This window comes from Phalacrocorax carbo, chromosome Z (genome assembly GCF_963921805.1).
Source record: "Phalacrocorax carbo chromosome Z, bPhaCar2.1, whole genome shotgun sequence".
NCBI classification, from domain to species: Eukaryota; Metazoa; Chordata; class Aves; order Suliformes; family Phalacrocoracidae; genus Phalacrocorax; species Phalacrocorax carbo.
In genome coordinates this window covers 1,524,634-1,550,054 of record NC_087548.1, presented here as the reverse complement: position 1 = coordinate 1,550,054, position 25,421 = coordinate 1,524,634, and the positions used below count along the sequence as shown (strand labels likewise).

General features: G+C 48.8%; 1 protein-coding gene across 14 annotated transcripts in view; it reads right to left on the bottom strand.

The window, feature by feature from the left end:
- TCF4 (transcription factor 4) overlaps positions 1–25,421 on the bottom strand; it is a 243,956-nt gene that overhangs the window by 95,624 nt on the left and 122,911 nt on the right. For 11 of the 14 annotated variants that reach the window (XM_064438948.1, XM_064438947.1, XM_064438955.1 and 8 more), the window contains 2 exons: positions 4,701–4,830; positions 4,149–4,198 (listed from right to left, as the gene is read on the bottom strand). The exons of 2 other annotated variants lie outside the window; for them this stretch is intronic. In XM_064438948.1, coding sequence (XP_064295018.1) covers positions 4,149–4,198; positions 4,701–4,830 — 180 coding nt within the window. The remainder of the gene's footprint in view (positions 1–4,148; positions 4,199–4,700; positions 4,831–25,421) is intronic. One more of the 14 variants, XM_064438942.1, reaches the window with a different exon arrangement.

Here is a 25,421-nt window from a genome sequence, read left to right as displayed (position 1 = left end):
AAACACTTAATGAAAAAGGCCAGATGCGATTAAAACATCAGCAGCAAAAATGGACGAAGGCTTCAGGTTAAAGATTAACAGAACAGCAAAGCCTGGGGATGAAGTTAGGGGTGAGGCGGGGACCGTGCAGCGGAGCCGCGAGGATTGCGCGACGCTAGGCGACGGCAGCATCCGACACTCGCAAAGAACGTTGCACCGAATGACTGCAAAGCCCCTCATAAAGCAGCTGCCGTCATCGCTCGGTGAAGGCGGCTCCGGCCCGCGCGTCCAGCCAGCGTTCACGTCCCCTCGCGTTCGGTGCTGAATAAACACCCAGGTCAAACCTCGCCCGTGGGTAGGTGCCTACCGCCCGCACCAGCCGGGGTACAAACCGCTACCACGTCCTAGCTTGGTAAAGCGGCACGGGCACTCGACAAGGAGAAACAAGTTTTAACCGAAACCCCTCATTTTTTGCCGTAATAGTCATGCCCGTATCGCATCTGCGGTTGGCTCAATCCAAAGTACCCCGAGCCTCGCCGCGCCGCTCGAGTCACAGCAGAGCTTAAGGCGGAAGGCTCCAGTCTGCGACGGTCCCAGTGAAACCCCTCGCCCCAAGGAGGCTACATCGAGTCTGTTGAGTCCAAGGAAGCGCGTCAGGCCGCGCTATTTCATGGGCAGGGACCCAGGACGCGGAGGGACCGTGCGCGGCCATGCGCGGGCAGAGCCGGGGGGAGCCGGCCCCCCGTCCCGCCGCGGGCGTGCAGGCACGTTCGGGTTACGAAAGCTGCGGTGAGCGCGACCGTCTGCAACCTCAGAGCTGGGAGAAGCTCCGCCGAGGACACCGTGAGCACGCTGGGCAAAGCCAACCCTGCCACGCACCGCGGCAGAGCCCCCCGAGCCCCCGCCGCCGTCGGACAGGCGCCAGGGCACGCAGGGAACGCAGCCGCCCCCGCCTCAAGCCGTCCTGCGGACCAAGCTTTTGGAGTTCAAGCCTTCGGTTCCAGCTCAGCTCCAGGCCCGTCTCCGGTTTGTAACTGGTGTGATGAGCTGCGGCTGAGACCGGCCGCAGGGCTCCAGCCCGGGCAGGAGCGTCACAGCCCGGCCGGGACGCACGCCCACCCCCCGAGCACACCTGGAAGAGCCTCACCTCCTCGACTCCCAGTTCTGCTAACATCTTTGTTATTTTTTCAAACTCGGATTGTTTCCATAGTCTAATTTACTTTGTTTTCCAAACTCGTAGCTATTTCTTATAATAAAGGGGAGCTGATACAACATATTTATTACCATTTATCATTGAAACTTTTATAAGACTACTTATGAATTAATCAACAATAACTGCTTTCACAGCCGCTGCTGCATTAATCTCCATATCCACTGCATAAATCACATTGAGAACAAGTTAATATACATATTTTAAGAGAAATACAGCAATATTTCCACCCTATCAACTAAGTACATTATAATCTAGTTAGGCAATTTATAAATGCACATCCCTCATTCGGCGTCATAAATCCTGGCGGCTCGGCGTGCCACAATCTATAACCTAAATATAATCTGACCTTTCATGGGGTATTCGTTCTGCGTGAGACACGCAGGTGCCTTTTCTAAAGCAGCGTCGTTTCAAATGAAATGTGTGATTCATGAGACGTGAAGACAACAAGACCCGAACACCTCTCTGCACGTTCCCCTCACAAAGGCCGTGCTTCCTTCCGAGCCGTCCTGTTCCTGTATTCGCATTACCGGACTTGTAGTTTAATTTACTTATTACTTTAATGTGCTTATTCTTGGAAGACAGAGCTGCGGGTGATTAAAATATTCAGGAATACCTTTTAATGTTTTATTTTCTAATAAATTGCACAGCTCATTAAAATAATTTGAAGCATTTAAAGCGCATGTTCTACTTTAAGATAATTTCGCTTAAAAATAAAAATACTGTTAAAACAGTTGAGAGTATTGAGCTGCAGGAGTACTTCTGTTCTGTACAACTGTATTCACGAGAAATTAAAGGAAGCACACATTTGAGACCAATCTGCCACAAACATAAATTGCCTTTCATTCTTTCGAAGCAAGAAGCAATCCATAAAGAACTTTCGCAGCAGCTATAAATCCCCGCACGTCGACGCTCCCAGCGGAACCGCCGCCACCCTTCCCCGCGCAGCCAGGGCAGGTACCATTTTACTGGACCTATCTTTTATTCCACGGCTACAAAAGCACCCCCGGAAAAGCCCCGAGACGGTCACCTGCTCTGTAGAGCGGTACTTTAAATCGTGAAAAATGCAGGCTTGGGGTTGCCCCCCCCGCCCACCCCCCCGCGACCGGCCGAGGGAAGCGCGGCACGGCTGCCGAGGCACCCCACGCAACGCCGAAGCGCTGCCGGCTGGTGCCAGGAGCCCGCAGACCAGGGCGCTGCACCCTCCAGCGCCGCCGGCGCCGCGGCACGCTCGGCTCCGCTCGGCATCGCCCCGAGCACGGGGCGCCCGGCCCCCAGCCGCGCAGAGCCGGGGGGACACCGGGAGGACTGCTTCAAGTTTCATCCGAATGAAACCCACCTCTAACTTCAAGCGTAACAGTCCCCATAAAAACCTTCGGGGAGGATATTAGCTATTGCTGGAAAGGGGTCCAATAAAAACCCAAACCAAAAAACACAGAGTGAAATAGATTTAAAATACACGTGTGGAAACTTATTTTTAATTTAAAAAAAAAAAAATAGTATGATGACTTTACTGGAAAGTGGCATTTGAGAATTTCCATATTTCAGCACCCTGCAACAAAAGATTTATGTTTGTATCTGCTTAATATTATAAAGATTGCAATAATCCAGGCGATTAAATTAGGATGCTCGTAGGTGTTCTTCTCTTTCAGAATAAAATTTTATCATTTATAAAGTGACCAGGAATGAAACTTCTCTTTAGCAGGGTCACGACAAGAACTGAAGCTTTAAAAGTGTGCTAGTTTGCGAACTGCAAATTTACTCGGATTTAAGGGAAAAACATAAACCCCTTCTGAGCTTAACATGGCAATTTGTTATATATTCCGCAAGACTGATTGCCACTCAGCTCCTCCTAATAACCAGATTTAGAGATAAAACAAATAGAGTGATCAGGTACGAAGGGGAAGCTCTCTCCTCTTGAGTGGTTTGTTTTCTGTTTGCAGATATCGACACGAAAATATCTATTAGGTGTTTTTAAAGGAACGGTGGAGAAAAAATCAGGATAAAAATACTAGAATAAAATGCACTCTTCAGCCATACGACCCTTTACGCTGTATTTACTGAAATGCCGTATGATGTCTTTTAAAACTGCTATTTTAGATATAATTTACTGGCTTTAAAAGTAAATGCTCTCAAAAGACCTACTGCACCTTGGTACAGCTTCTTCAGGAAAAAAAAAACAAAACAAGGCGTTTTACACAATGACAAAAATCCTGAAACCGAACAGAATCGTTATTTGGATCACGAAACAAAGGGCTTCACCGAACTAAAGAGAAACGCCAACTCCCGACCGGGCGACGCGAAGATTTTGCCATCAACGCTGCAAAATGTGATGCCGGGTGGCATCTGCAGCCCTCCTTACAAAGAGGTAGCGGGGATATTCGTTAAAACATCGGGGAAAACCCCGCGCAATTAGCAGCGCTGTCGTTATTGCTTGAGCAACCCACAATGCCTCTGGCAGCAGCTGGATGCCAGCGGTTGACACCTGGGCTCACCCCCAGCCAGCTCCTGCTGCGGGTCCCGCAGCTCCGCCACCTCGCCTGCGAATGAAGACGTTCGCCCCGCGTCCCGCGCCGAGACCCACGGAAATCTCTCGTAAACCCTCTCCGCGCATCTCTCCGAACGTGCAAATCCATAAACCACCATCCGCCCGACGAAGAAGCTAACCGGCACGTGGAAGGGACGCTCGCCCCGCGCGGGGCCACGCCGCCCGCGCCCGGGGCGGCTCCTCCGCGTCCGCCGCGGAGAAGCCACGCGAGTGGCGCCCGCTCGTCCCCGCCGCGCGATCCATCGCTTCCAGGTCGGGGCAAGCGATGAGATTCGCGAACCCTCCTTACCTTGCCCTCAGCCTCTAAGCGCCACGCGCTCTGCAAGCCCGCCAGCGGGCTCGCTCCTATCTGCCTGCAACCGAACAAAGCCGCCGCGACCGCACGCAAGCGAGCAGACGAGCGGTACTTACTGAAGATGGCAAACCTGGAGGAACTTTTCGAACTTTCTTTGTTTGTACTTCTGAAAAAAGACAAAACGGTGTCTTCGTAAGACAGGCTTATTGGGTTTTGCTGTGTTTTTCCCCACCCCCCCCACCCCTTGCACCGAGATTTTCCACGGACCCAGCCGCTAACCGCCCTGCCCGCCGTCTCGCGCCAGGCTTGCAGCAGGTTCGGCAACACCGAGCGGATGCCGCTGCTTTTAAGTCTGACGGTAAAATGTTGGGAAATTGTCCATATTTTCATCCTGAGCGTTAGGGCCTTTGTTTTCGCCTTGCCCGGATTTGCTTTGAAAAAGCGATTTTTTTAAAGGCTCCTTGCACGCTCGACAAAGAGGACGGAGGGGAGCAGTCGGCTAACGTTAAACAAACCCCTCCGCGAGTCCTGGCGGCGTACGCGTACGCTCTGCCACTTATTGTCTTTATTTCGAAGTATTGCTAAACGGGACGAAACTCCGGGTATTTGTTGAAACGGAAAAAGAAGGAAAAAAAAAAAAAAAAAAGGTTGAACACAAAGTCACTCACCCATAGAGGTGCTGTGGAGAGGCCTCCGCCGGGGGTTATTGCTAGAATACTGATAGTACTGGGAGCCAGGCTTAGTGGGGGAGAGCGCTCCTGGGTTGCCAATATCCATGTCACCTCCAAGGAGACTTTGCTAAAAGATTAAAAATATATACGTGTGTGCGCGTGCATGTTAAATCCGACTTTCCTCATCATTAGCTATTTCTCATTCCTAAAAATAACACGGTAAAGAAACCTTCACAAGCGGCTGAAACATGGAAACCAGAACCTGCCACAATTTTAAAGGAGACATTACAAAAATTCCCAGTTTCCTTTCCTAGGAAAACACAAAGTGATTAATTTAAAACGCTATTTAATTGAAAACATTATTTACGTTTAAAGGAGACTTATTGCCTACTTATTCAAATGCAATCAGTGTTTTAAAAACTTTTGGAGCTCTGTTCATACATTTGAAAGTAATTTAGTTTCGTTGCTGCAAACAGGATAGTTAAGTGCACGGATTCAACAATAATAAAAGTTTTTTTTTAAAAAAAATCATCCTGCTGTTGACAGAGCGGTTGGCTCCGTGCGCATGAAACAGCCTCATTGTCTGTCCCCGCGCAAGGGAAAAGTCTTATCTGCCAACTAAATATATCAGATTCTGCCATCTAAAGATCTGCACAGCAGGCTGTACGTCCTACGTGATTACAACGTGAAAATAAGATTATACGTTATTAATATTTTGTGCAATGCTATCAGAAGAAAAAAGCACCTCAGAAAACCCAAAACAATAAACGCTATTGTACAGCAGCAGCAGCAGCAGCAGCAGCAGCAGCAAAGGACTTTCAATATATCCATTTTACGCCCGTACCGTTAACTAACAAGATGCATCCTAGTGAACGCAACGCTTTCTCAGCTGCGAAAGGACCGTGGTTCCCGTACAAGAGCAGAAAGCGGTATCTGAGCCACGCTACAGGAAAAATTATCAATCTTTAAGAGACTATGACAGAAGAACAATTTCCTGAGTAACGTTCTATTTGCTATAAACTACGGTGAAACTTACCCATAATATATAAATCCCCTGATTATACTCTGCATTGAACACATTGTTCTTTTAATTATTCTGATACGCAATAAAACAGGTGTAGATACTACCATTTATATTAAGAACAAATTTACCGTTTAATAAAGAAATTTTAAAATTAAGTACCAAAAATCTAACTTTATCGTTACTTGTAATCAACTTTTACTGACTGAACTAATTACTGTACTTGATAAAGTACAGAATGTGTTTTCCCTAATCTAAATTCTAATCACCATGTCACTCACAACAGACTTAGTAATGCTTCACTAACACACTATTCACATGCAAAATACTCTAAATAGGCCAATTATGACTCTGCCCCTGTTCCCTGGTTAACCCGCTGAGAACTGAAAAATTTCACAAGGCAGTCACCAACTAAAACAAAGGCTCCTTGTTTTAAATTAAGACAGTCTTTTTGATTCCTAAATAGCTCAACAAAGTGGCATGTCTTCTGCTGAAAGCAGTTGGTCAAATATGACCCATGAGCTGGAAAATCAGAAATTAAAACATCCTTACTCCTTGACTATACTTCTAAAAACATTTAAAGATAACTTTTGATTCTAGAAAACTATATTCCTCTTTTTCCCAGAGAGGCTGAACGAGAATCGCGGACGAGGGACGGACAAACGGCCTCCGACAGATTGGGGCTGAAACCCTGCCTTGGTGCGCAGCCTCGCGCCTGCCTTTACAGACCTCGCGGAGACGCGACGATACAAAAACGCCAGTCAGAAGGCACTTTTTGCTAATATCTTTACGTTCAGCTAATGCCTAATATACACCTGCGATGACTATGCTCCTTTTAATAAACAGCACCTGCACCGGCAAAAATGGTTGCGAGTCTATTGCATAATGGCAGAGAAATGTATGCAAAAGCTCCCCGGAAAAAAGGGTTATCGATTCATTGTGAATATCCTCTGAAAATAAACGGGATTTTATTGAATGTCTCGGAGCGCTTCAGAATGAAACAGCGCTCAGCACAGAAACTCTCTTCAGTCATATATTTTTATCACGTATACGTTTTAACATAAAGACAGACCTGCTAAATCTGTGCATGGTTTATCCATATGTCGGGTAGTCTGAAAGACTTAGAGCCATCAGCTGTATACATTCCTATACCCAGCCTACTAGATTTCATTTGCCTTAAATAAATAAATTTAAAAAAAAAAATATATATATTTAAAAGACAGCGTTTGCGAACTATTTTAGATTAAACAAGATTCACTTTAGGAGCATAAAACGTACACATACCCTATGTTGTTTTTGTTTTTCCATCCCAACATTTTTCTCTATAAAAAGATGCAGGGGTTTCTACGGGGGAGGGGGGCGAAAAATCCCAAACTTGGATTATTATATTAGAAGGAAACACGTAGACCGGGCTTAAAGGCTTGCGCGCCTTTTGTTCGCTTGGCGATGGAACACCGCTCTCCGCCACCAGTTGCGCTGGTAAAGCCCGCTCCTTCCCCTGGGACCCACCAGGGAGCTGCTGGCGCCCGGGTGACGCTCGGCCCAGGTCTGCCGCCCCGGGGTGGGTGCTGCCCGCCGGGGGGCCTCGGGCGCCCCGACTGCGCGCTACGTATTTCGCTCTCGACAAATTCGATGAAAAATGAATTTATTTTTTAAAAAAAAAAAAAACAACGCATCGCGAAAAATTTTCACCGCAACTGTCGCAGGCTCCTTTCTTCGCTCTCTTAAAGAAAAAACACACAAATAAGCCGAACCAGAGCAAAGCCCCCTCCTTTGTCTCCCACGGGACAGAGAGGTGCTTACAAGGTAGAAGAGAGGTGGGTTTGTGCGTTAAGAGGGCCTCACCCAGCGCGCCGGGGAGGAAACTATGGTAAGAATATATATGTAGTGATTCCGAGATGCTTGTAAAAGGAACAATGGGCATTTATTACTGTTCAGCCTACGTGTCACTCTGCTAATGGCCTGCAACAAAGAGAGAGATAAAACGTTTACAAACCGCAGTGCCACCGGTTACGCAGCCTCCGGAGCTCCCGTTCGCTCCCAACCGCGGCTCGGAAACGCACGGAATCGTTAGGCATCGAAGTCAATGTTTCCCGCTAAGAAACGATGAGCTTCAAAGCCAAGGGTTACGTTCGCCGAACTCCTCTGCCGGCGTCGGGCAGGGGTTCAGCGCGCCGAGAGGCTCTGCGCGCCGGCGGCGGCGGGCTCCGGGCGCGAGCAGGGCAGCCGGCGGGGCGCGAGGCGCTGCGGGCCTTTCGGCTCATCCGCACCAACCCTGCAGGCACAGCCTTGCCTTACGGCACCCGCCGTACCGACCGCTCCAGCCTCCCGCACCCGCGCCGTTCGCAGCCTTATTTGTTTTCTGATAAACAAAGCTAGTCGGATATCGAAGTTGCCGGTCGAATGTTAAGAGTTCGAGCTAAAAACAGTCACGGGAGGGAGGGGGGGAAAAAAAAGCTCCAGAGCAAAATCCATTTTCACATTGAGCCAGGCAGCTGTACCTTTTATCGATCGCAATGGTTTTGCTTTTCTCGATCCTGTCCTCTTTCTAGCCATTTGTAAAAGAAGTCCCCGACTAGCAAATCCTGCCTCCAAAATCTAAATAACTAGACAAAGAATTAAAGCCGGGTAGGGGAAAATATGCGCGCGCCATGACGAAGTAATAGCCATATGGATATGATATTATCCCTCCTGGAAAAAGCAAACGTTGTTTCCATTGCAAACCTGAAGTTTTGCTTTTTGAATGGAAATCACGTGAATTTCACGTATATTTTTGCTTCAGACCTAATAGGTAGGAAATATATTTAAGAAAAGATGTTTTATTTTTCCTTTGTTACAGAAACAGGTGAGATTGGAGTAGGACGGAGCGCTGCATTTTACTAACAGAACGTTAATTCAGATTAAAGGAAAATGGCCTCGAAGCTTGTAATCCGGACGCCTCTGAAAACACTGATCAGGGAAAAACACCTCAGAAAAGGCCTTTTTTTTTGTGTTGTGGTTTTTTGTTTTTTTTTTTTCCTGACAACCTGGATATATATTTTTTATTTTTTAACATCTTCACGCTACGCCGTAAGCCCGGATCAAACACGCCGTCACGGGGATGTTGCCGGCAAGAGAAAGAAACGGGCTCAGATGAGAACAGACCACGCTCCTTTCCTGAACGACTGCCAAACGTTTGCGGGTCGCGCTCGCGTTTGGAGTGCTCCCGCGCGCGCAGCTGCAGCGCCGCGCGCCGCCCCCGACCCGCCCGGGGTGGAGCGGCCGCGGGGCAGACGCCCCCCTCGCCCAAGCGTCGCGCCGGCGCGATGGGAGGCAAACCGCCGCGTCGCACGCGGCCGCTCCCCTCGTGTCGCCCGGCGCCCGAGGGAGGCTTCTCCCTCTCGGTGGGAGAGGGTGAGGAGCGGGGGTGAAGGCTGAGACGGCCGGGGTCCTCGGCGTCCGTAGGGACGGTCGGCAAACGGGCAGACCGGAGCGGCGTCGCGCCGCCGGTCCTCACGCGGGGACGGCCGCCCTGCGGGTGGGAGGGTGGCCCCGTGCGGCTGGAGGTGCCGGCCGGCGGCGGGGCCGACCCCGGAGCCACGCGAACACGGGCTCGTGTACAGATCCCGTCCAACTTCGTCGGCCGGCTTGCCCAAATTATATCGTTTTCAAAGCAAGTCCTTTTCTGCAATAAATTTCATGTGCATGATGAGAATCCATAGAATCATAGAAGCGTTAAGGTTGGAAAAGACCCTTAAGGTCATCGAGTCCAACCGCTAACCTATCACTGCCAAGCCCACCACTAAACCATACCCTCAAGCACCACGTCTGCCCTTCTTTTAAATACCCCCAGGGATGGAGACTCCACCACCTCCCTGGGCAGCCTGTGGAGGGCCTGACAGCCCTTTCGGGGAAGAAGTTTTTCCTATCATCCCAAATTCAATGCGCTTTATCTGAAAAAAACCCAGAGTCCTGCTATTTTTCACGATGTTGCACCGTTTCATGCATTAAAATTCTTTACACTTTTAAAGACCAAAGCCTGTTTGCTTGCTTTATTCGCATTTAGGCCTTGCTGGCCCTCCCTGCGAGCACCACGTCTCTGCATTGTTCCCTCTGCTCCGGCCCCGACGTCTTCGTGGGCTGGGAAAGTAGGTCAGGGAGGCGGTGGTCCCACGGCCCCCGCGCCTCCCCACTCGGCTGGGGTACCCAACCGGCGGCGGGGTGGGGGGGGGCCCTGCAACTTCATCATGGGTTTTTTCCAGAAAAAAAGAGCAGAAGGGAAGGTGTTCTGTTCTCCCTCAACACTGAAAACGCCGCGGGTGCCGTGCGGGCGCCCCACACTGCGATTCGCGACGCTCGACCTCAAGGGCTGGGTCCCGGCAATCGGGCTCCTCGGTGCTCGGTCGCGGCTGACATCCTCCTGCCAAATACCTGCTCTTCGCCTGTTCCTCTTAAACCGTCTCCATTTGACCTCTCGACATCTATTCTCTTGCAAATTCGCAAACAAAGCAACTCGAATTTGTTGAAATCGCATCCGATTGATGCCGAAACAGACAAATGGGAGTTAATCTCTTTCAGGTTTTTTTTTTTGTTTGGTTTTTTTATACAACAAATTTCTCACTGCAAGCGGCCTGCTTTCCTCTCCTCTAGCAAAATCACAGGATACAGGATTATAGCTCATCATCCAGATTTCAGCTGCTCTTCCATGCTCTGTCCTCAGTTTATGAATTTTCACTTAAGTCAGGTTAACTAAGTCATGCCCCATACACATCTGAATCATTTCTTGGTTATTTCCTTCTGTGATTTCAATCCTCTGGTTTTAATCAAATTATGAAACTAAATTTCCACTTATCATGTGACTATCAGGGCATCTGTTCATAATCTGTCCAATTCCTACAAATACTCTTTTCTGTGGCTTTTGGAAATTTGGCAGCTCTCTGGAGAATCTTCTGTGTGTCATGTAGGTCCAGGATTTCTCTCTAACGCCGAGCGTAAATCGCAACCCACCGACGGCAAACACAGAGGAACGCTTCCCCGGGGTTTTGCCGAGCCTGTTCTCAAGCTAAGGTGCTGTTTTCCTTTTTCACTCAACCAACCGTCATTCTTGAAAGTATCCACAGAAAAATTTTGACTTTTAGAGAACAAAGGAACTTGTCTCGCAGAGATTTAATTTTTCACAGAGATTTATCTTTTTCAAGAACACTCACGCCTATGAAGTGAGAGAAATTTTAATATGTTTATTTTATTTTCTCTATCTGATGGCAAATAACCTTTTGTTTCATTTCTGCTGCCTTCTAGGGCAGCACCTTCAGATAGCTGTGCGCCGTGTTCAGCAGTTTTCTTTTGACTTTGACCTTTTCCATTAAAAAATGCTTGCAGGTATTATCAAATAATTTCTCATGTTCAACCAACCCTTGTGCATTAATGTCATCAGTATTAGTTCTCTAGGTTTTTAGATTATTTTTTTTTCACTATCTCCTCCTCTGCATAATTTAAAATTGCTCTTTAAGCCTAAACCTTTCTGGAGTCATTTTTCCCAGTTGTGCTTTTTGAGCATCGACTATAATATCAGCACAACAACAGCAACTTCCAAAGTTCATCTGCTGGTTTCAGCAGCATTTCACGGACGCAGAGTTGCTCTTAAATGTGGCCGGGGTTCAGCCACCTCTGCCCAGCGGGGATTTCAGATCCGCTCCCGTCCTCGTTCCCCTCATCTATTTCAGGCGAGCAGGAGGAAAAAAAACACCTTTGGAACTTCTTACCTAATTTTTCCCAAATTTCCTCTTGGTGTTTGCTTGCTTCTTCCCATCCCTTCATTCGCCATTAGGCATGATGACTCAGATTATTATACTGCTGCTTGATTATCACTACAGGTTAGTTACTTGTTTGCATTAACGATCCCCATCTTTCACATTTACAGTGAATGATTTCACCATCAATTGCAGAGCCTTTGCTGTTTTTCTGAAGCTTTAGCATAATGAAAATATTTCATTTCCTACTATATGGGGAGAAATGGATTAAAAGCGCCTCAACTGAACAAGTACAATTTCAAAGGGAAAAGGGGACTTTCTCCTCCACTAAGCAGTTCTGTAAAATACAGTCTTTGCTCAGTTCATGATTTTCTGCTGTCCAGTTTACGCCTGAATCCTTGGAGCTGGAAATACCTCCTTTACTGCAGTTCAAATGAAAATCCTAGCGCTCTCGCTGCTGCAGAGAGCAGCAAAACACGGTGTAATATATGCTTATATTTGCTGTGTAACGTGTACGTAGGGATGCATCCACAGGCACACACGGAACCGGGCCTCCCGTCCAGGTCCCTGACTTTTCCGGACGCTGACAACCCGGCACCCCGCTCCGCCAGCCTCCGCACCCGGCCCAGCGCGCTGCCGCCTCCTCCCCAGCCTCCCCCCAGCAAAGCACCACCCGGCTCCTCCGTGCTCGCTCGGAGGCAGTGGTGAGGACATTCTCCCTGCTTTGTTATTAGTCTTTCAGAAGATAAGTTTTCATTTACGTGCTGAAATTGAGCCAAATGATTATAGTGTTTAAAAACACACGCTTAAATACAGGTAATGCTCATATAAATATGTCCCGCTGCGTAACAAGCACTGAAAGGGGAAAGTCCTCGTGGTGGCTGGGGAAGAGGGATGGGGTGGGGAACGTGCCACTGCGTCCACCCTTGAAGGGCCTCAAAAAAACATAGAATCACAGAATCATGAAGGTTGGAAAAGACCTCTGGGATCACCAAGTCCAACCCCCAATGCAACACCCCCAGGCCTCCTAAACCATGGCCCCAAGGGCCACGGCTGCACGTCCTTTGAACCCCCCCAGGGACGGTGACTCCCCCACCTCTCTGGGCAGCCTGTGCCAGGGCCTGACCCCTCTGGCAGGGAAGACATTTCCCCTCAGCTCCAACCTAAACCTCCCCTGACGCAGCCTGAGGCCGTTCCCTCTCGCCCTGTCCCTGGTGACTTGGGAGCAGAGACCGACCCCCCCTCACTCCAGCCCCCCTCAGGCAGTTGTAGAGAGAAACCCATTAAAAAAAAGAGAAAACCCCTAAAAACTAACAAAGCTGCTGGGTTTCCTACCACCCAGAAGGGCTGGCATTTGGTGAGGGTGGCTGGGGAAGATGAACCTGAGTGATCTAAGGGACTTCAATCAAAGCCCGGTGTTTTACGGTTAGAAAGTCCCCCCGTGCTTCTAACTGCTCCCACAGAAAGAGCTGGGTTTGGGCTTTAAGTCGCTTTTGCAAAGCCCTGACGTTGCAGGTGGCCGAGGCGCGATGCAGGACCGGCTCCAGTATCTGCCGCGGCTGAAGCTGCTCCGCGTGGCTCCCAGCGGGGATCATCCCCGCGCCGGGGCTGCCGGCTGCGGCCCTGCTCCAGCGCTGCGCCCTGCCCCGGGGGCGGCCCCGGGCACCGGGGCGGTCTCGATTTAAACACCGGCTTCAGCACCTACAGGCCCCCCCCGGCCATGGGAAATCAGCCGAGATTGCCGCGGACCCCCCGATATGTTACAGTGCTGTGTCGGGAGGGAACCGCCCCGGGCTGAGAAGGTGAACCACATAAAAAGCCCATTCCCGGGAAAATTCACCCCAGAATGGTGTCCAGTCAGTGGAACATCACGAAAATCCAGCGCTTTGGACCTTGACAGTGCTCCCATGTCCTCACATACCGTGATACCGCGCGACAACATTTAGAAGACTTTGCAAGCAAGGAAACGAAGCAAGCTCAGAGCAACTGTAGTTACTCAGTTCACACAAAAACGTGGAGCCAGTTTGGCTGAACGGGAATATTATCGGAAGCACGCTGGTAGAGCCATTTTCCAGGACAGAAGATTCGGTACGGAATTAAACAGCCCTCAGTTTAGCCCAGGATAAATGCTCTGAAGTCACCGGGGGCCTCCTGGGTGTTAATGAGGGAAGAAATTGGCCCATGGACAGCAGCTGGATTTTCGGGGATTGCTGAATATAGCGAAGCATTGTCTGCAGTATTTTTACCGAGCGCCAGAGTGCTGCTAGAAAACAGGCTTGCCGCATCATTGGGGTTCAGCTGATCTACAGCATCTTCCGAATTTATCCAAAAAATCCCATTCCGCTCAAAAGTGCAAGCCAAATACCTCTGGTGAGATGCTCCAGGTATGCAAAAGTGCACAGTATCAGAATATTAATGCATGGTTAGAAAAGGGGACCATAAAAACTTAGGTAGGGTTGAATAATAATCAGATAAAGCTGGTATTTGTCGGAATATATACATATTGGAATTGCTGACTACATTATGAACCACATGTCCTGGTATCCCTGTTTTTCACAGTGCCTCCCAGAACACAAATATCTGCATTTCCATGCAACGCTGAAGTTCAGAACATCTATAAGAGCCCATTTCTCCAAACATCTCCAATCCTATACCATCTGGTAGGTATCAGCATTGCGGTCACTTATGGGGGGGGGGGCACGGATAGGAGACAGCGAGGATTAATGACACGCAGGAACGAATGCTGCGCGGAGAACGATATTTTTACACTGTTTTTCTCCGAGAAAAATACCAAAGACTTGCTGGCAAGGGCTGCTTCGCTGGGCTCTGCTTTTTTTCAGTTCAAGTAAGCACTTCAACATGATTCAGTGAGGATGTCCTACCTCTGCCTGCTTCAGAATGTTCCTCCCTGGCAAATTATTACAAACCCTAAAAAAAGACCTGTTAACCTAACAAGTCAATTATCATCGCTCTTCCCTGTGTAAGCATTCGGCTACAAACGGCTTACAACAAAAATCCTGGCTCAAGTTGTCTCAGACAGGGTGAAATATCCTGACATGCCTCAGTCTTAAAAAGGTGTTTCGTGGCTGAATTCCCATTTTTAATGATATAATTATTGTTTTCCCTTTGAATATGAGAACACAGGAAAGGCTTACAGAAGTTCAAATGCATGGGAAACAGCGTTTTTCTGAAATTATGCTCGTAATATTTTTAACCAAAGTTACCGTAAAAACATCTGAGAGACCAAAGAAACTTCCTGTCCAAAAAAATAACAAAACCCATGCTAAATACTTTAAGTGCCGCAGAGGATGTTTTCTTTTCTTTTTTTTTTTTTAACTTCTTACTATTCATCAGCCTGAAAGATAAACAACAGCCTCCCCCTTTTTGATGGAGAAACAAGACTTTGTAGGGGAAAAAATATCATTATCCTCAGCGTAGAAGCCCTCTCCATGTCCTCAAATGATCCAGCATCGTACGAGGCCGATGGCTAACGTGGGTCTGCGTCACGCAGGCTTGGGAAGGATGCTTAATTAGCTAAAGCTCACACATTTATGTGCAAGAGCACGCGCCTGCTCTGGGGGTGAGGAGCAGAGAAGTGAAACCTCAGTCACTCGTTGCAAAGGAAGCGGAGGGAAGAAGTGGGACTTGAAGCTAACGGTACCCAAGAACTGGAAATAAATCGCGCTCCCGCGCCCGAGGCGGCGGCACGCCGCGACCCGGCAAAGCCCAGGCGGGCGCCCAGCGGAGCGGGAACCCCCGCGCCCGGCCGGCCCCGACCCACCGCGCGCAGCCCTTCCGGCTCCCCGGGACACGGAGAGCCGAAGAAAGGCCACGCGCATTCCCACTCGGAAGAGCCGGCAACTGAAAAACCCAGGCTCTTTCCAGAAGATCAGCAATGAGCTTCCTAGGACCAACGAAACGAACAGATAGGAACGAAGCAAAGACGCGACACTGGTGTACGTTGCATCGTTTTCTTGGGAAAGGACTATCAAAAATATAAACTGGAGCAGTTCAAGTATCAAAACCATGTTTCGTGTTACAGGAGCCCTTACGTTCTCAGCGTTATAAAGTCACACTTATTTTTTTACAGAACCATGTTATGCAAATATGCCTAAAACCAACTCGTGACACTCATGATTTTTAAAACAGGAACTTTCTTTTTAACTCCGTTTTACATTTCCCTCCGCTACTCGCCATCTTTTCCCACACAGCCAAAGCACACGCTTTTCAATGGAAACTGATACATTCTAGCACAGCTGAGGCTGAGTAAAGCGCAAAGGCATATTCATTTCAACTGAAGTCTGCAAAGTTTAGGTCACCTTGTGCCTAAGACAGGACAAAAAAATTAGAGTCACCCTAGAACAGCAACAAAATTGGCAAATTCAGCTGCTGTGAGAAATTGCAGGGGGTGGGGGGGTGGGGAAGCACTTTTTTTATGCTGACAGAGGAAAAAATGTAACAAGCTGGTGTTTCAGTAAGCCAGAGCGGAGCCTGCCACCCCAGCCCGCCGCGCTGCAAACTGCCTCCCAGCCGCGCTAGCGCCGCAGGGGGAAAAAAAACCAAGGCTTTTAAGTAAAAACGAAGACTGCACGTGTTCAATGCAAAGCTGAAGCGCAAAACGCCGGCCGCGGTGCATCGACGCCGCGCCGGCGGGTGCGCTAGGATCACCGGGCGGCTGATTCACCCGCGCCGGGCGCTGCCCGCGCTCGGCACCTTCCCGCTTCTGCTCTACGTCCCTCTTTCGGATGGTCTCCTCAGCACGCAGCGCCCGTCCAGTGCCCGCACACCCCGAGGTGCGGGAGCACCGGGATTACCGCGGCACCTTCCTGCGCTCACCGGGAGTACGCCGTGGACTTCCTACTATAGGTAGAGGCAAATGGAGTAACCCAAGTATTCTCACGCATGAAGAAAATCAGTCGGCAACGCTTCCCCCTTACGCTACAATCTTCGTCTGTTTGTATCATCTCTATTTTACAAATTAAAGTAGATGTATCTAGTAACCTGCCCAAATTCAGGGAGGAGGAGCTGCCTGTAAAGAGAGGCACACTCATTTAATTCAAAAGATCTGGTGCTTGATCCGCTCCAAAAGCCTGTGCAAGCCCTTACTCCGGTTAGTCTCACCCACCGGGCTCCCGCAGAGGTGGCCTTCCACGTGTTGGGGAAGAGCAACCTCCGACGCACCCCGCTCGCTATCCAGGTGGTGCGTTTCCTCCCTGCTTTTTGCGTGGAGGATCTCCACGACTGCGGAGGCAATGCTGGATCTTGCCTAGGCTGCAGAGAGAAGCATTGCTCCCGCTCTGAGATACTGCCGGCTTCAGGGAAAGCAGCTCGAGCCATCGGGCAAGGCAAGCGCCCGTGGGGGTCGGTGCTGATTTAAATCCCATCCCTGGAGACGTTCAAAAAACACCATGTAGACGTGTCACTTCAGGGCATGGTTTAGGAGCCATGGTAGTGTGGGGTTGGGGGTTGGCCCTGATGATCCAAGAGGTCTTTTCCAACCTTAATGATTCTATGATTCTATGAAATAAACCACTATGGGCCTGCGTGGGGACATGCCTCCCTCTGGGTCTTCACTGCCGTCTCCTTCCCACAGTACTTTACCCCTGCTTGCGCTCGCGGCACAAGATACAGCAACGCTTTCATAATCAAAAGACACAGAAAAGGGCTGATCGGGGGTAGAGCTCGGCAGGGATGGTACCACCACTTCACAGTAATACTAGGGACAAAAAGTCATCACAAAATGTGTAATTAGTTTATCTGGAAGAAATATTTTTTAATAAAAATAAAACAAAGCCACTACGCTGAATTACTCTACAGAGTAGAAACAACAGGCTGAATCATAGAACCATTATGGTTGGAAAAGACCTCTGGGATCATCAAGGCCAACCCCCAACCCAACACCCCCAGGCCTCCTAAACCACGGCCCCCAGGGCCACGGCTGCACGTCCTTTGAACCCCCCCAGGGACGGTGACTCCCCCACCTCTCTGGGCAGCCTGTGCCAGGGCCTGACCGCTCTGGCAGGGAAGACATTTCCCCTCAGCTCCAACCTAAACCTCCCCTGACGCAGCTTGAGGCCGTTCCCTCTCGTCCCATTGCTAGTAATGAACAGAAGCGCAGAGAGATCAAAGTTTCCGAGATCCCACTTTGTCCTTGATTTTACTTAATGTAATTTTGTTTGTCCTATGGAAATACGTACAAGGTATCTTAGAGCAATTGAACTGATAAAGGAATGGAGCAGAAGAAAAAAGCAGAGTGCCAGAAGTTACATGCCAGGTAAAACCAGATAATTTCAGAGTAAGATTCTAGCAACTGGAAAAGGCAATGATACTGGCATGGCATCGCTGTTCTCCTACCCAGACGCAGCAGCAAGAGCACCCTACCAAGAAGCCTCGTTCACCCTTGCTGGGCTCCTTAAAAATACGCAGCAAAACGTGTCTTCCTCTCGTACATTTGCAATTTCAAGACCGTCTGTGCCGCTCTACACGTGTACGATCACGTCAAATCTATCGTTACCATATCAGGATGTGCCATGTGCCCGTAAAATACGATAAGCAGTAGGAATTTCCATATGTGACTCCGCTATCTCGTGCCCGGGGATGAAGAAGGATATAGCTGCTCCAGAACTCTGCTGACGCTGCCAGAAGAGCAGAGTGGTGACTTGCACTAACTGCGAATGTAGTTTCTCACCAGTCTTCCAAAGCTGGGCTAGGAATCAATCATTCTGCAAAGCCTGTCCAAGGCTGGTCATCATGCAATAAAACTTCAAAGAAATGATTGATTTAAACTGGAAATACATGTTACAAAGAAAATAGTAGGGATTCATGCGAAATTATCGCTCTTCCACACCCAAGGTTTAAAAAGAGGGGAACCAGGATGCAACTCGTGAATCGTGTTGTGGGCAAGAGTCACTGAAAGGGCGTTAGGAAGAGGCAGAAGAGCTCTGTTCCCAGCAAGTCGGAGGCAGAGGGTAAGACATGGACAACCCTTCTTGATGACGCGAGATGATCTCCCAAAAACTTTCTCTGAGCTTCTTAAAATTTTACTTTTCAGGACAAAGAAGGCAAGCAGGATTTTAGCACCGCGGAAGCAACCTATTCCGTATCTTCTCATTCACAAGAGATAGATTAAAGACCGGGTCGGTCAGCTGCAGCAGCCCATCGCTCCTCCCGTGGCGCGGGGAAGACGCGACAGAAAGGCGCCGTAGAGCAATGGGCAGCCCCTCGCTAAGTCTCTCTGCAAGTGGCTGCAACGTGCTGGGCAGTTAAGGGCCATTTTTTTGCATTACGTGAAATAATAAACAATATAACCCTCTCCAAAAATTGGATTTGTCACAGCACCTTGTTATCCAACGTAAAGGTAACGCTGTATACGGTAGTTCATGGAAAAAAGGAGACAGAGAAATACCCAAGGGAGTTATATTTCAGTGATACAGTTGGTTTTTATTAGGTTTTATATGCATTTTTCCCCAGACACTTTTGAAAGACAAGGATGTGGGAAACATCCATAATTCTAACTGTAGTATAGCCTATATCTTTACTATTTAAAAAAAAAAAATGTTTTCTCCTGACAGTCGACCAGGATCTGTTTTCAAAGAAAGAAAATAGTTTAAAAAAAACACCAAAAAAACCTATAAACATGCAGACAGATGGCTATATTCTGTCATTAACTTCAAAACGAAATAAAAATATTAACTTCTCCATTGTTGCTAAACATGCTGCAGCAAAACTTGAATGCCTGGCAGAATCGCACCTCATCTGCTGCAAAGGCATAAAGAAATACCTGGCTCCTGTGTTATTGCTATTTATTATTTGTTAAGCACCAACAATGTGTTCGGCACTTTTCAAAGCCGGGGTGGGCCGGGAATGCTTTAGAGATGTTGCTCCCAAGCTGAATAAGGCTGAGAACCCGAGACAGGGCAGGACGGCTGCACGGGGCAAGCGCGGGCTGCAACCGAACGAGACACCGGTTTCAGAGGCGTGAAAGGGCTCCAGCCGCGCTCCCCCACCTGCGAGGGCCACATCCAAGCCCTCACCCAGCGCCCCCGCCCTCTAACCGGAGCAATCGTAACCCCAGCCACAGGCTGCAGCAAAACACGAGTCAGTTACGGGGAAAAAAAAAACTACGAAAGGGGAACCATGAAAATCAAGCAAAACAGGAAAGGGGAAGCGAGAAAGGCACACCACAAGGCATCGCTAAGTCGTTGGTTGATGGCCCCCAGCCTGCAGATGTGGAGTCCCAACTTAGGCATCGCTGCACTGACACTGTGGGTTTCTGCTCCCCAGCAGAGGGTAAAGGGGGGATGATTCAGCTCCGGGAGCCGCTCACCGCACAAGGGCGGCGGTGCTTGCCCGTGCCACCCCCGGCCAGAGCCGCCGGGCGCCACCAGCCACCTCCGCCCCGGCCTCCCCGGGGGACCCCTCGCAGGGGACCGGGGCTCCTGGGCTCCGCGCCTCGGGGAACGGCCGTGCGACGCGCGCGGGGCGGCCCTTCGGGTAACTGGGGAGGCACGAACGGCCCTGCGCGGCGTAGGTGGGACTTCGGGACCCAAATCCTGAGGCACCTGGAACCCGCTGCGCCTCGTTGCCCTGCAGAAGTATTTTAATGCAGAATTAAAACGAGCTGGGAAAGCATCTTCGGATGGGCGAAGATAAAGAATTAGAAGTAGGGAATGCTCCATGACAGCTCTACAGCCGTTTGATGTTGCTTGTGTGTTGAGGTATCAGAGGGTGTTCTTTTTTTAGGCAGGCTGATCGCAGAACTTAGTCATTGTTTTTAATTATTCCATACATAAATAGCTGGTAGGATTCATATCCTCATACGTTGCCTGAAATCTCTACTTGTCAAAAGTAATTGCTCCTTTTTTAAGCCAAGAAGCAAAGGAATAAATCACACAACAACAGAAGCACGGCTAGAGTGTCGTCTTCTGAAGGAAAAATATCGCTAAGGTCAGTGCTGATGCCAGGCTGGACTGATGGCTAAGGCTGGCACCGGGCACCGCGGGAGCAACGCTGCCACACTCACACACAGTCTTTCGAGTGGGATGTAAACCCATTTCTTCCCCCCCCTGGCTATTAACAAGAAGAAAGTTAAAGAGCTTTCTGTGAAAGTCAGGTGGCGAGAGTTTACTGGAATGTGAAAGCTCTTAAAAATATACAAATCGTGGGCTTGTGTTTATCTGGACCTTCCCGGAGAGCGTGCAGGAAAACAGGTGAAGAAATTCCACAGGCAATGCAGCAAGAAGGATCCGCTGGCTGAATGTTCGGCACTCGTTGGTTAAAACACTGATTTCTCAGTGTAACCATGTACTGAACAATTTACTTCTGCATTTGAATGACCTAAAATAGAATTATTAGCCCGTGCAAAGTGTAAACAAAAGAGATGCACCGGATTTTGAAACTCAGAGAGATTTGGACAACTTACAGATTGCTTAAATTGCAACTAGAAATACTCTAAAGAAGTTTGCAAGTGAGAGAAATTCTGAGACTTGTAAAAACAAATTAATAGCTGTCTTAGAAAGCACAGACTCTGACCACATTTTGTGTAGTGTGTGCTGTGAAAATAGTGATTATTTTAATAACTAGCATTCTGTATCTATGTGTGCTTGTAAAGGATCTTGTTTCTCCATCTTGAGCTGTTCTGTATGTGAAGTTCCTGTCTGCAGGCGCACGGTAATTAAGTGTGATTAAAGATGCTATTCATTCCCCTGCGAAGCAGCAGGTAACCACATGTCAGAAGGGGGTGGTGGGGGAACCGAGTAACTTCTGGGCAGTAAAAAGGCTATTGGAAATGGTCTGTTGGAAATGAGCAATGCGACAGCGCGCAGCCAACGCTGCGACAGTAGGGTCTGTGGCAACTGTGGGAGATCGTCGTGTTCAGAAACACGATGGTGACCTGAAGAAAATAATATTTCAATAACATTTAAAGTAACCTCTCTATTTCTGTGTGCACCGGGCAACACTAAGACCCCAGCCATGGCCCGGACAGGACTGAGAGGAGCTCTCTTCAGAAACACCCAGCAAAGCACCCCACCACCGACAGCCAAACCCAGCGGTACCAACCCAACCGTGGGTGCCCGAGAGGAGGCGGAGTGGGCGAGAAGCTACGGAGGGCTGATACCTCCTGTGAAAGGGTAACTCTACCCATGAAACAGGGGGAGGAGCACAAGACTCTCAGAAGACAACTGCTCCCCGAAGACAAGCCAACCATTCTGGCTGAGAGGCGTCAGGAATTAGGTCAATACTAGCGTGCTGAAGCTTCCCCCAGAAATCCCTTTCTTACAGCTATCTTACGTCTATCACAACCCTTTGTAACACCTAAAGGTAGGAGCGTGTGCTGCGTATGCGTGTTGTGCGCGCGTGCGTGCACACGGCATGGATGTGAGCTCTTCCTCCTCTCTCCGTGTCTGCCCAAAGTCGCCAGGGGAAGCTGGAGATTTACTGAGCCCTCTGGAAGTCGGTGACCCAAACCACCTGATAACTGAGGCAACGGGCACAGCCTGGAATACAGAAATTCCACTTAAGCACAAGAAAGCACTTTTTTACTGTGAGGATGGCCAAACACTGGAAGAGCTTGCCCAGAGATGCTGTGGAGTCTCCGTCCCTGGAGATACTCAAAACCCACCTGGCTGTGGTCCTGGGCAGCCTTTAGCTGCTCCTGCTTGAGCAGGGGGTTGGACGAGGTGACCTCCAGAAGTGCCAGCCTCAACGATTCTGTGAGTAAAGCTCTAAAGCTGCAGCGTCTTCAGTGAGATGATACCCTTGTCCTCACAATCATCACACTGATAAGAACTTCTGATAATCCAGAAAGCTCTATTTTTTCTTCAGAACTTGCTCGAACTGCCCCTACCTTGCAGCTGAGCTGAGCTGGATTAGCTATCGGGCCTAGAGGGCTCGTTACGTGAGCGATTCAGAAAGAACGCGCCTTATTAATAGAGCCAGGGAAAGGAGCAGGTAGTTCACCACCGAGTCATGAGCACACGGCTACACAGGAGCCTGTCGTCTTTGGAGAAGGCAAAGAATGGCTGATAAATGCCACTGTTTGCACCGAGTATGCAATGGAAGTGGTTTCAGCTGTTATGCCACTGGGCCAAGTTTTTTGCTTTTTAGGATTTATGCATTTCTTTTAGCAAAACCTGCCAAAGCATACCTTGCACGCCAAGGAGAGCGTCCCCAGCTATCACCCTCGTACACCACAGCACTCAATAGTCAACTCTGAGTCCTGAAAATTGCCAGAATTAGTCAAAGCACAGGCTGCCTTTTTGCTGGAGGTCTTCCGTCAGACACGGACCAGACCTGAACCAGTGACGTGCAGCGCAGCGAGCCCACAACCTGCCACGGTACAACTGCAGGCAAGCACCATTCCCGTTTATCGCATTCACGAGAGCGCAGAAAGTCAGAGTGCAGCGACTGCGAAGGCAAACCAAGCTCCTATTAGCACTCAACCACAACATAAACCTATTATTGCACATTACAAATCGCAGTGTTATTCTGTTGCCAGGTTATAAGCTCCAGAAAGGTGCCCTTGGAATGCTCACTTCCAGCAAAATAGCCCTCGGCTTAACATTTGATCCAAGGGGCTAAGAGAAAAGCACTCCTTTTACCACTAAATTGCAGCGTTGGGTTTTAGCATTTCTTCAATTATGATATGGACAATGAAACCGTGTCTTTCTGGATGCATGAGGAATTCTGCTAAATGAGCCATTCAGACATCTGAACTTAAGTCTGTTCCTTTAATACATTTGATTAACATGGAAATTTTATCTCTTATGTCATTATTTTAGTGCTGTAACATCAAAAACATTAGTCCGCAATGTGCCCATGATCACAGGAGGATAGTTTATGGGCGCTAGAACTAATTTCTGGAGCAGGAGCAGTGATTCCACCTCCCAAAGCGAGATTCTCGAGCGGAGACGACGACAGAGGTGAACCTTCTCCAACTACAACTTACCACGGAAGGTACCAGGCAAAATTCCGCTTCCCAGCCCCACTGAGCTCAGCGGGACGGCTGCCACCGACCTCGCGCTAGCCTGAATTTTACCCATTCACACAGAGCGTTTGCCCTTGGGGCAGGGACGTGTGCTGACAAAGTCGGGGAAAGCCAGACTCAGGGTTCACCTACTCCACGTCCTCACCCCCCACGCGAGGTTAGACCTACACAAGAGGTCAGTACGGCTGTAACCGCTGAGGAGGAATTTTGGACTCCAGGGACGAGGAGCCCTTTCTCTTTGCACTCACTTCAGCCAACGGCCACGCGCGCGGTACGGCCTAATTCCGTTTCGTACCGTTTCCTACGGAGCACATCACGTCCACGCGCAGCTGGGGCTGGGAGGTACACGCTGCCCGGTCGAGAAGTCGGAGCATTCAAATACTTAAAAGCGAATCAACAAAGTGCCGGAGCTTTTGTTAAGGGCATCGACACCGCACATCTAATCACAAAAAATGGATTAGCCGTAGGCTTCGCAGGCACCTCGGTTCCTTGGTACATTAGGTACCTTTTATCACTTTAGCAGAGCTTTTGTGTGGTTTTTATCGGGAGGAGAAGTTATTAGAGGTAAAGGAATCTCGCCGTCAAAATATGAGGAAACCTAGTTATTTGACTAAGCAAAAAAAATACTAAGTAATTTGTAACAGAAGAATAAAATGAACTCGCTGTGTCTCCAGAGGTCTGCAATATGATCTTCAGAAAAGGTAGCTTGCCAATTTAATTGAGGTAGGAGTTATTTAATTTTTTTATATACAGGTATAGTTTTCAATAAAACTACATATGCCTATAATACTGCAATGGCAGATGTGTCTCGATTATTAGAGGTGGGCTCTAGGGAATATATACAATGGATCTTGAAATCTGTAAGCAGCTGTTTGGAAGGGAGGGGTGGAACATCGCAACACACACACATGTTCCTTAAGTGCAGTAACGTTTTGTTATTTTACTGCAGGTGCATTACAGAGATGAAATTTTATAACTTATTGTATACAATACCAATAAAAGGGAAAGATTCTTTGCCCTGACGTTCCCGAACAAAGTACAAATTAGAAGCAGTTCGGAGCGCGGAGACACGCACACCACCTCGGTCCACGCCTTCCCTGTCTGCAGTCACGATACCACCGTTTTTACTGTTTACTATGAAAAGGTGGGCAGGCTGTAAGAAAGGAAAGAAGAAAAGCAACCCTCAAAGTGCTCCGCAAGATCTCGAAGAACGTGTTGTTGATCAAATTCAAGAAAACCAAGAGCATCTGAACGCTCGGGGCAGCACCCGTGCGTTCACTGGTGAGGCCTCTGAGATGTGGGGAGCTCCTGTGCGATGCTACCGGAGTTATTTTTGTAATAGTTGTTCTTTAGAGGCTTAACTCAGAAGCCTGATTTCAGAATATGCATTAGTCTCAATCTCATGCTGAACAAAGCACCGAAGAAGGACTTTTTAAAAGTACGTATCAGATAAAAAGATAATCCCTCCTGCTTTTTTTCCCCCCTTCTGTCTTTGCTGGACTCCGTATAATTAGAGATGTTGCAACAAGTCAATAATTCACAGCAGAAAAAGGAAGTCCCAGCACTTCTGGAAGAAAAGAGAAAATGGGCAGTAGCTATTTCTGCCCATTCCCTTCTCAGCATGAGAAGAACAGCGTTATGCAAGGATTTACAGCCTTCCCGGACACACAGACAGGCGGGCACAGGCAGCTGGGCTGAGTTAATCCATACGCACTTGCTGCAGAAGCCGCCTGTGTCTTTCCTTTCATTTCCATTACACTCCTTTTCAAGTTTTCCTGCAATATTTCTGTTACTTCTATAGAAAATCTGGGTCAAAGGGATGTCATATCCTCCCTCCACTACACTCACTGAGCCGCCGGCACTCCAAAATGAAAATCCAAGGCTTTCCTTGCCTTCCTCCATGGGAAACGTTCAAACTGCTGTTGTAGGTGGGGGATAGAAAGGGATGGGATGGGAGGGAAGCGGGGACCGCATCGGCCGCA